General features: G+C 36.7%; 1 protein-coding gene across 7 annotated transcripts in view; it reads left to right on the top strand.

Annotated features, from left to right (window-relative positions):
• Nucleotides 1-12,052, top strand: part of CNTN5 (contactin 5) — a 679,382-nt gene that overhangs the window by 406,184 nt on the left and 261,146 nt on the right. For all 7 annotated transcript variants that reach the window (XM_049823513.1, XM_049823512.1, XM_049823515.1 and 4 more), the window contains one exon: nucleotides 9,616-9,834. In XM_049823513.1, the coding sequence (XP_049679470.1) occupies nucleotides 9,616-9,834 (219 nt within the window). The remainder of the gene's footprint in view (nucleotides 1-9,615; nucleotides 9,835-12,052) is intronic.

Below are 12,052 nucleotides of genomic sequence, written 5' to 3'. Positions count from 1 at the left end.
CTCTAAGTGTTATTTTTCCAACAAAGCGGACCTGAAACTTTTTTTATTATAAAAACTGGCAGAAAAATTCCACACATTGGTAAAGTGTCAGGCACATCTGTGGTCTTAAAGAGTGCATAAAACAAAAGTAATAATATTGAGCTAGATGGAATATGCTAAATTATAAAGTTTTACTGATATCATCTGGAGTTAAATTTTCCTTCAATAAGTTCATAAGAAGAGTTTTCAAATAAGAGTTTTATATTTTTTACATCTGAAAAACACTTTTCATTACATGGCTTCAGTGAATTTGAAACAGGTGTAAAAAGCACTTACTGAACATAATCACTGTTTGAAGCCTATGCTATGGCAGAAACATACCCTAACTAGTTGCAATCTGTATATTATATTATCATGTTTTGAAAGAGAAAATATTGTGTTTTGCTAGAAGAAATATGACAATAACCTCAAAACACTTTTCTCAGTTGATTTGGGTTTGTGACGCAGGGTTTTAGTAGCGGGGGGAGAGGTTGCAGGGCCGGCTCCCGTGAGAAGCTGCCGGAAGCTTCGGCGGGTGGGAGCCGGCCCCGCCGCTGGCCCAGGCCGAGCCCGTCCGTGAGGGCGGTCGTGCCTCTGGGAGAGCAGAGTGAAGAGGGGAACCTGCAGGGAGTAGGGGATTGGGATGGGAGAGGAACCCCTCTGCGGGTACCGAGGTCAGGGAGGAAGGAGGGGAGGAGGAGCGGGGGAGGAGGGGATGCCCCCCCAGCCCGTGGGGAGACCGGGCGGCAGGCCGTGTCCCCCCAGCCCAGGGAGGGCAGCCCGGGAGCTGGAGGCCCCCGAAGATGGCTGGGACTGCAGGGGAAAGCCCACGCTGGAGCAGGCTGTGCCTGAAGATTGACCTGCTGAAAGGACCCATGCCAGGGAAGTTCAGGAAGAACTAGAGCCTGCGGAAAGGACTCATGTTGGAAAAGTCCATGCAGGACTGTCTCCCATGGGAGGGACCCCACGGTGGAGCAGGGGAAGAATGAGGAATCTTGCCCCTGAGGAGGAAGGAGTGGCAGGGAAAAGGTGTGAGGAACTGACCCCAACCCCCATTCCCTGTCCCCCTTAGCCACTGCGGGGGAGGAGGGAGAGAGAACAGGGAGTGGAGCTGAGCCAGGAAGAAGGGAGGGGTGGGGGGAAGGTGTTCTAAGGTTTGGCTTTACTTCTCATTTTCCTGTTTTGGTTTGATTGGTAGTAAATGAAATTGATTTTCTTTTTTCCCCAAGTTGAGTCTGTTTTTTCCTGTGACCATAAGTGGTGAGCAATGCCTCCCTGTCCTTGTCTCGACCCATGAGCTTTTCTTTGTATTTTCTCCTCCTTATCCCACCAAGGGGGAGGAGTGAGCTAGCAGCTTTGTGGTGCTTTGCTGCCGTCTGGGCTTAAACCACAATATCAGTTTAAAATTACTTTATTTGGGGCAAATATTCTTCCATAATTGGAATATATTTTTACTTTTATTATTTTTGTAACTGCAGTTGTAAGGATTCTGTAGCTGAAATTTTTCTATTTTAAAGTATATTTTGCTTGATCGGGTGGATGTTATATGTTGGATGCAAAGTGGGAATAATTGGGCGTATATTGAGTCATTTATTTGCTGCATTATGAGTGTGAAGTGGAAGTAAGATGGAAAATAGATTGGTTTTTCAGTAGGAAGGGAAACAATGACTAACTCTACAAAGGCATCTTTATATTATTCAAAATAATTCCTCATAAAAATTCATGACATTTAAATTCGCTCTAACAGTATAATATTCCAAAGATGCTGATTCATTTGCTAATAGCCACTGGAAATATTCTTAACTATCTTTCAGTCAATGCTTTCTTTAAGTCTTCAAAGCACTTTCCCTTTGTTACTTTAAAGGAAAACAAAATATATCCCTAATTATTTTTATTTTTTTTTTCCATATCTGTCCATAGTATTCTGTGTTCTCAAATTTGCTGCCTTGTATGACCAGATTTCTAAGAGAAAAACAAATTCTATTAAGTGAGAGGCTATTTGGGATTTTCAAATTAAATTATTGTGTATCTTCCTTGAACACTGAATTAATGAAAAGTTCAGCAAGAATTTTTTGATTGAAAGTTTACTTATTTTGTCCAAAGTCCTGGCAAAAATATTTTTTTTCCCCCAAGGAAAGACCATCTTAAATAGATGGATTTTGTCCCTTTCCTATACTATCAAATTTGTGGTGAAAAAGGTTGATGAAGACCATCAGCATATTTTCCTTGAAAACTTCCAGCTTCTAAATCATCCTCCACTGCTGCTTTGGAAAACAATTCAGATCTCTTGATCTTAACTCCTCTGCAGAACAACTGGACATTTTGAGCAGAAAAGACACAAATGAAGCTTGACTGTTTTATGATGAGAGGACGAAGACAATGGACATCTGAGCCAGTTGAAATGTTGACATCTCAGCCACTCACCTTACTTTCCTTTCAAAGTCTGTGGCAAAAATTAGCCATTTACTGAGCATGTCCATCACATCACATACCATGTTCCTCTTCCTCTTCACTACCTGTAAATGGAACCCAGCCTCATTAGCTCACAAGTAGACATCCAGATTCCAGATGTTTAAAATGAGGTTCCCATAGAAGGTGTCAGTCATTTTGTTTGTTTTAGTTTGGTTTTGATGATTGTCTGCATACGTTGTTGCACTGCCTGTTGTTTTGAGAAATAATTGGGATATAATAACATCTTTAAAATGAAATCTCTGACATGTAAACTAAACCACACTCAGTGGGAAGTGTGCAGAGGAGGATCAGATGCACTAACCAGTTCTCGAGAAAATCTACTGGCTTCCGCTTCCTTCTTTATTTTGTTCTGGTGGTTTTTGTTTTTGTTTTTGTTTTTGTTTTTTTTTGTTACGGTTAATCTCATTTCAACCAAAAACATAATTTATTGACATTTTGCTGTGTTTTAGTAGTAATCCTAGTTCTCATAAGGAGATGCCCTGGATGGACACCTTATCAACACAGTTTTCTACTATTCTTGCATCTCTCAGTCACGTTATTGCTAAGCTAGTTGTCATTGATCAGTCTAAAAGGAAACCAATGTGCATGCACAGAACAAGACAGAAAATACATTTCTTTTTAAAAAATTGAGGAGCAACAGTGACATAATCCAGTTTACAGAATGAAGGCACATATTTTCATAAGCTTAGAAGACTGAACACTTCCACTGAAACAATGTAATTAAAAGCTACAATGAAAAAAAATGGGTTAGCATTCTTAGTGACATTTGATTAAACATGCTAGCTAGCAAAAATACACAAATGAAGGTCACATTTGCAAGTATTATAAGATAGACTACATTTTAATTAGATAGTTGAGAAATGTCAATGAGTTAGTAACTGACCAGGAGTCACTTAAAAAAAAAAAGCAGTGAAGGAGAACAAAACATCACCCCAGGAGTTAGAATCCTATACTCTCCATAGATTTCAAATGCTACAAAGACAGTTTGCAAAGAATTTTGCGGGATGGATTCAGTGAATTTGCACTGTCATCTTTCTCTGTTTGAAGAAAGAATGTATTTCAGTCAAATTACATAATGCCATTGTTGGAGCTATGTTGACATGTGCCTTTTGAAACAAATCTGTCAGATAAAATATAACAGGATAGTATTTGTGGTTTATATTTGTACCCATGGACTGTACCTAAGGAACATGTATAAGCATATGCTACCCTGTGGGAAAAGATCTCCTTTCTTTCAGAGTCAGCTTAGTTCTCTCACAGCACACATGAAACGAAGTCGAATTTAACCTGACACAGCTATTACAAATTATAGGAGTAAACTTCTTTCAAATGATCTTGAAATTCATATTTTTTGCTTTTTCTAAAAGAAAAAAACCTCAGTAATCAGTAGAAGACAGTTTCTCTATTACCTGTGGCGCTGTTTTTCCTTGTTGCGTCGAATCTGACCAAAGAAAGGCTGAAGAGCAGCATGTGCTGAAAATAATAAAAGATGCATGAATAATTTAATAAGTTGACACAGATTCATTAAAAAGTTACTAAAACTAATTCAAATCATAGTTTGCTGTTGGAAATCACATTTAAGGAAATGTGCACTTAGAATAAAAAAAAACATAGTTTATCTTAAAACTGTCATACTATTGTTAAGATGACTATAAATCTGGTAGTTTTAGTGCAAAGAACTATGAAGGCTAATCCAAGCTGCTGATTTTATTGTGTCTGGTTTCTAGTTGCTTAATATCTTTACCATTTGGGCCTATATATTGCTTCTCTGTGTCTGCTTGCAGTTGAAAACTTTTGGATGTTTCATCCAAAATACTAGTTATTTCTAAGAATGAGGTTAGGGAAAATATAATTTCATCATGAAGCTCAAGTGCACCAGACTTTTGAGAGCTACCCATAGGTCTTTGATGGAATTTCTCAAGGATTTTAAGGGTAGACTGGTAAAGCTAAAAAACACATTAGAGTGTAACATCTACTCTCCAGCAGCTCAACTATGTGCTTAAATAATGGAAAATAAATTTATTCTCCAAAGTCTCAGAAGTCTAATCCAAACCAAATTAAAGGAATAATTTTTCTTGTAAATAGTACTCTAATAAAAATACATTCTAATTAAGCCAGTGCAACTAGGCAATTCAGAAGTCTAAATCTCTGGAGGCAAATGTCCGGATTAGGAAGTAGGTTTTGTTTTCAGGTAAGTGTGATTTCTGCTCTAGTTGTCAGTAATGATCACAGGCTACAGGCTTTCAGTAAACAAAACAAGAAATATTTGCTTATGTATAATTTATTAACCATTTCCAGTTATGTCTTACAAGAGAAAATTTACTCAGATACGCCATCCCCATGAGCATGACAGAGCAACCAGAGTCAGGGTGAAATTTCACATTGATCACTAATCCCAGCCAAACAAAACAGTTATACCATGAAAGGTCAGAATCCAGCTTGCGTAATACTGCCATTACTGCAGGACCTTTTCACCATTTAGAAAGACTTTTGCATCCTTTCCTTCTCTTTCTTCCCATGGTACTTTATATTCATGCCATCTGAGGTCATGCTGATTCTTTTGTTCTTTCAGACCCTGGATTTGCAACTGCAGAACAAGTGTTCCCCATTCAACTAAATAACAAAGAATTTTAAAATATTTTTTTTTCTTTTTAAGTGGGAAAAGAATTACAGTCTTCTTGACTTCGTGAGACTGCACAGAACAAGTTCATTTCACCAAGCTGCCTACACATACTATTTTAGAAAAAAGAATTTGTCAAAACTATTTCAGTGTTGTTGAATCCTATTTACAGGAGTAACTTATTGAACTACATATGCAAAGAAACAGGAGAGTCATAGCCTAAAAATGAGAAATATTACATTGGCAAAAACTGCACTTGGATTCAAACTTCTGCAGAAAAGGAGGAGGCATACGACTGGAGATTTCAGTATGGCTTTTATTTACTTTTGTCTAGCAATGTGATATGTTGGCAAAACTTCAGCAGCCTGGAGCGGGTCTCGCTATTGTACTTTGTCCTTTTTCCAGTTCCACTTACTTCTTAGCCCTCCCTGTTTGTCCGGTTCCTATACCTCCTCAAACCTCCTTCCCCTCCAGATGCATTCCTCTACCTGGAAGCTCTTCCAGGAACTCACCCTAATGACATAAATCTGATCCTAAACTAATTAGGTCAGGAGTACTCGTTAGCTCAAGCTTACTAGGAACTTTAGTATGCCTCGTCTTGCAAGTTGGCATGCCCTTCCAATTAAAAAGAGTAAAAAGAAGTATTTCGTAGTACAGTTTTGAATGTATTAATGGTTATTTTGCTCTTCTGTGTGTATAACCTGCAAATTGGCCTGGTGGTAAATGAATTAAGTGTAATAGAGGATACCATTTGTGATGTGTTTGTTTATAACTTTATATATGCGTATTGCTTTTTGTTTCTCTTGTGTGCCTGGCCATCAGGGAGGAAGGCTGCTTATTTGTCTTAATTTGTTTGCTGGGTGATAGCTCTAGCAGAACCCAGTAGAAGGATATTCCTCTCCTATGAGCAAGATCATCTGAGAGACTTTTATGGAAGCAGATGAAGATGGCAGAGAATGAGAGACACAGCAAGGAGGAGAGCTAAGTGGCAGACTTGCTAGAAGAGCAGGGACCTAGCTGCATTTTTCTCTCAGTGTGTCACTGAACTGAAAAACTGAATATTGAAAACAAAAGGAAGAATTATAATATAGTATGTTTATGTAGAAACATGCAGAGTTGTGTGCTTGCTCTACCCATTTTCCAAGCTGACAATACAGGGCAATAGGAACATAGAAGCTATATTAAACGGTCTATCTAAGAATCGGGATTATTAGTATTGAATTTCTGATGGCTAATCTTTGTTTCTTTGCAAAAGCAGCAATATACAGCTCAGACTCTCTAGCTTGCACAGGAAGCCTTTCTGTCAAGGAAGACCGTTTCCTAATTTTCCCAATGAAATGACTTAAGAATAATTATTTGAATCTCCTCAAGTTAGAATAGCTGATAAACTCAGGAACATCATCTAAGGAACTATCTTCTGTTGTCAACGAATGGACTACATAGTTTAAAAGGTCTTCGGACATTAGAGTTTTACTACTGATATTTGTATGGCATATAGTACATTTAACAGCCTAATAATACCATATTTCAGTCACAGAAAGTATTTATCATTTGCTGATAAAGTACTGACATAAAGTTTACCCAAATCCATGTCCTTTGCCATAGGGCAAATAGCATAGAGCTAAAAAACCATGCTGAAAATAGAAAAGTGCCTGTATCTGCAGAAAATACTCAAGGAACAGTATATTCATTATATATGTGATTGCAATCATGTTTCCTTTGGAAATCTTATTAAGGTTTATGATGCTGTGTTGTAAAGTTCGGACCAAAGGCAGGTCTGCACTTTTTTTATTAGAAAGTAAAATTCCTTCCATTGTGTATTTTTTCTATGTTTGTGTGCATACTGGAGGACTGCCTTCCCAACAGCAATCACCACTGTTTCCACTTTTTTTTTTTTAGAAGCTGGAGAAATGGATCCTGTAAAACAAAATATGTATCACTGTTAGAATTACATAATAGTTTACTTATGTATAAAAATATACACAGGAATAGTTCTGTGACATCATACTTTTTAATTTAGCATTTTCTTTCTGCTTCTTTGTCCATCTTATTTAGATTACAGATCATTTGTTCACCTTGGGTTAGAAGCAAGATACGTGTGTATTTAAACAACAGAGAGATGTAGTATCTTTATAAAGCAAGAGTCCTTTGCATGGTGCCTTGCCTTCTTGTTACCAGTTACAATCTGGCCATGTCCTAGCTGTGTGTGAGACAAACAGGACTGCATCCCAGTCTGCCCATTTCCAGATTTCTTGCAGCATTTCCATGGAGGGTATCAGCAACCCTGGGGATATCAGAGGATCTGAGCTGTGGGGATCTGAGGAGCTCCACAGTGCCCAATTAGCTCTTCTGCCACCAGGACTGCTACGTTCACCACTAAGCATTCCTATCCTCTGATGAAGATTATTAGAGAGAGTCTTATCCCTTTCCTGTATCCATATTCCCCAGGGAATGTCTTCCTTCTCTGTTCACGAGGAAGATGTCCATACTGCATTAAGCATTTAATGTGATAAGTTTAACCATGGACATTTCTACTGCAGCTCATTTATGTGAAATAATTTATATTTGTAAGGCCGAAAGTATTTTTGTTCATAATGTAAATTAGCATTTGGCGAGACCAAAATAAGTAAAAAAATACAAAAATTTCTTCAAGAAACCTCAATGACCTTGAGATTCTGACCTGATTCTCAGGGAAATCAGAATGAAAATAAGTTATTTTAATAAGGATAGATTTTAATATGAATTTTTAAAGATTTTTTCAATATTGGAGGATTACTTTACTTTCCCCCTATGGAAAAATTTTACTTTAAAAGAGCTAAAATATATCAAGATTGCCAAATGTTGAAGGAATGTATTGAAAGACAATTAAAGATTTTTTTTTCTGAAATAACACCTGTATTCCGTTGATAATGTTTCAAGAGGTCCTATAAGATATATTTTCATACTACATTTTAAGTTATCGTGATGATGTTCTATTTGCCCTCTCTTTGTGGGCCAGAAAGATGATATTATGTTTATGATATACAAAACAGCGTGATGCACATTATAAAGTAGATCTTTTGTGAGACCAGGATGAAAAACGAATTAAAGGAGAGTTCTCCTATTTGTGCCTTTCCCATCTGATTGCCAAAACTTGTATTTAAATCCAACTTTTAAATGAGATATGACATCATCAGATAATCTATATATTTAGAGTTTGCATAGATGAAAATGATAATTTTAAAATACTGGTCATCTGCTTTTGGTGAATTGCAGCTTCTTCTAAAAGGTGGAAGTGCATTTTTAACATCTGATCAGAGACAATAAATACTGTACTGAAATGACCTTTTCCGAAAGCTGAAAGACTCTTAAGCATTCTCTGTCACAAACTTCATAAAGTAAAATGTATATTTCTCTACTTAAACTATTTGAAATATAAAATAGTGCAAACTATATTTATGTTTAGAATATTTTTCCAAAGGCTTTCCAGTAAGGCCATGATCTAGTGTTTTAAAGAGATTTTATTTCAATTGAGTGTGCTGTTATTTAAAGCTTTTGGACACTATAGTTTTTCATTGTTCATGTTATGCCAATGTGAAGAATGTCCAATTTATGAGTATTTATCATCAGTGGAGATGACAGAACAATGATCTTCTTTTCTGCCAGCCACTTCCACTGTCCCCCAAAAAAATCAGTTTGTTCATAGGCCCTTAATATGTAGTCTGAGTCCCTTTGCTCATCTGTGTGAACATATTTTTAAATGTTCTTCTCCTTAACTGTTGCATGTTAAAGACTATTGATTTCAATAGTTCTGTTTACTTTGTTCCTGTAGTTCCTGAGTGATATTTTTAATCAATTATAATAATTTAATTTATTTATTTCTCTTATATTTGTCATTACACAGGGACCAAAAACTTGGGTACTATTCTTTATTTGTAGACACTGACATTTTAAGTACAGGCAGAAAAGGAAAAAAAAAAAAAAAAAAAAAGGAACTCACAGAGACAGAAAAGGAGGTGACTTTGGCATGTGCATGTTCTTGGGAGAGAAATTTGTGCGTATATGGGCTCTGGGGCTTTTTAGCTAGCCCACTTGATTTGCAGAGTAGTGCTGAAATAAGTGTATTTAGCTTCAGCCAGTGTTTCTGCACTGCATATACAAAGTAATACAAGGATGTGAAGGAAGAATGGTGGCTTCACAGCCAGTTTTCTACTAGTGATTTAGGGTTATAGAAATAGAATTAAAAATTTTGAAAACTCATATTACCATAAGAAGAAATGTAATAACCACCTGATTTTTATATTGTGGGGTTTTATATTAACTGCAGGACAATTTTCTGTCTTAGAGGTCTATGCTGTTACCAAGTTCTGTCTAGAAGCTGAGTCCCTCATGGAGTCCAGGGTGTTTCTGACACTTCCTTTACAGATAAAACTTTTCTACTTTTCTACTGCATAACTAAATATCCTTCTGAAAAGTGATAAATTTTATATTTATTCAATGTTCACTTCTTGGTGTTTTTTTTTCAGAATATTCAGAAGCTGTTCCTGGTCTCCCCACTTCATATGCTGCTATCCTAAGAATCAAATCTGGTAGTTCATCTTTAGCCTCATTCAGTTCAAAGAACAGACCACGATTAAGCAGTCCTTCATTAGGAAGTGTATCTTCACCAGGCTGGAGAGGATCTGCACAACATTATCACTCCCCAACAAACCTCTACCATTTTTCAGAGGCCTTCAAACATGATGGTAAGTCTAGTTTCCCTCTCTGAATCTTTGAAACATTTTCCAAAAACAGTGTATTTTTATCAACTTCAGTATTTCTCAAAAATAATTTTGAATTTTATTAAACATCACAAAGTAGAAACGAGCCTCTTTCCCTTTAGATTCTTCAGGTTAGCCTTAAAGTCATCAGTTAAAACATTTTTTTCTTAAAGATTCCTATGCAGAATAGTTTTATGCAGTTTCTGCTACATGAAAGTAGCAAACTAGTGGTTTGAAATTCCATTACAGCACAATTTCATCTAGTAGTAAAATGTCAGTTCCTCTTTTATATATATTTTTTCTCTTTGGAATTTTTCTAATTTAATCATGAATTATAGTAATGTAAATCAAACATGAATAGTAAATCTTATAAAACTACTTTTTATCTAAATTACCTACTCTGTGTAGTCAACTCTGTCGTGCATGCATACATGTGCATGCATTGATAGACATGCCAGTGTTATGTGGTGTCATTTACTTTTAAATGCAACAATTCACAGTAACAATACACATTTTCTCACGTTTGGTTACATTTAAAGAAGCCACATTTCTGATACCATTTCTTTAGTAATAATATTTAGCTGAATTATGTTCACAGAAATGTAGAAAGAAAAACACAAAGACAAGGAGGAAGAAAGGAGAGGGAGGGAGGAAGAGGTTAGAGGATATTTAAACATAATTGTCTAAGTGAGATTCTAAAGAATTGTGAGTAATACCTTGCAGTTCAACAACATTCATGCAGTATGTGGTTACAGGATTACTGCTCCTTTCAGTAATTTTTTTTATTTTTTTTTTCCCCTGGAAAGTACCTTGCGTGTATTGAAAGCTAATAATGTCTGCATGTGTTTGTGTGAACACAAATGGCTTATATTCAAGCATAAATACATTCCCTGAATTAAGGTTGATCTAGAACACAAACAATTTGAATCATGAAAGCAGATAAATTCTGTTTGATAGCATTTCTGGAACTGGGGCAGGTTTCTACATTTGTCCTGCCTCTGCAATATTCTTTGTAAGTGATGACTGGACTACAGTCAGCTATTGCCCGTGCACCAGACACTGATAACTCCTTCCAGCCAACCTAATATGTGCATGTGAAAATCAAATTTCAAGATTAGAACCAGAGTGTATTATCCTGGTCTTCAACAGCATGAATGTCTAGAGACTGAAGAAGAAATTGGTAGCAGCAAGGCAAAAGAATACAGACTTCAGAAATAATATAGTGCAAGTTGGAACTATAAAGTGTCTTCTCCCTGATTGACCCTGATTTTTCCATCGTGTTTTCTTGGGAAAAAAAAACCAGCTGGCAAAGACGCAGCTTACTGTGTTTAAATTTGATGTGAAGTTTGACTGTTATGCTTAAATCCTTACTTTGAGAGGGCTGAGAAAATTTTATGCCGATCTCATTCTAGGAAAACGGGATATGGGTTGGGGATCCTCAGGGTAAGCATTCTACCACCTAAGTCCTTGACATTTCCAGGAGGTATGCTGAGATCATACCTGATATAGGTCATCAATCATGAGTCTTCTCCAAACATAGGCACCACATTCCAAGAGTTGAGCTACTTCTATTTTGCAGCAGGAAGTGAAGAACCACTGAGTGGAGACAAAACTGGGCCATAACTCATAAGCTCCAATGAACAGAGCACTTGACTCAGAAGAGAGGGACTTCAACTCTTTCTTCCAAGGACTGATTAAAATAGTCCTAGGAGAGTTACTCCATGACTTACAGGTTTTTGTACAACCAGCTGTAGAGATGGTGTAGAAACAGGTAAATCTGAGGTACCTGAGTAATATTTTTTAAGACCTTGATTATGTGAAGCATCTGCATGGCACAAGCACAGATATGAAACAGGGCTTAGAAAAGACCAACGTAGTTCTGGTGCAGCATGAAGACTCTGTGGCAGGAGACCAGGTAGGACAATCTGCATGATCCAAAAGGGCAAGAACATATCTGCTACAGCAGCTGAATGCAACTTATTTTCTAAACCTTTCTCAGTTCTGTTCATAACTTTATGTTTGAGATAATATCTTTGGTATTTAAAAAACAGAAATAAGTTCATTATCTCAATCATCTGGCACTCCACTTGCTTAAATTAGTAAATTTCTTGATTTTGATTTGGCCTCAAGGCTTTTTTTCAGTTATTATAGCTCTTGAAGGAAAGATATTTTAGTTATCTTCCTACAACTGGTATGTGATAAG

The sequence above is a fragment of the Accipiter gentilis genome, chromosome 19 (assembly GCF_929443795.1).
Source record: "Accipiter gentilis chromosome 19, bAccGen1.1, whole genome shotgun sequence".
In the NCBI taxonomy this organism is placed as follows: Eukaryota; Metazoa; Chordata; class Aves; order Accipitriformes; family Accipitridae; genus Astur; species Astur gentilis.
The sequence above is the reverse complement of the archived record's forward strand: the minus strand, read 5'-3'. Positions and strand labels throughout refer to the sequence as shown.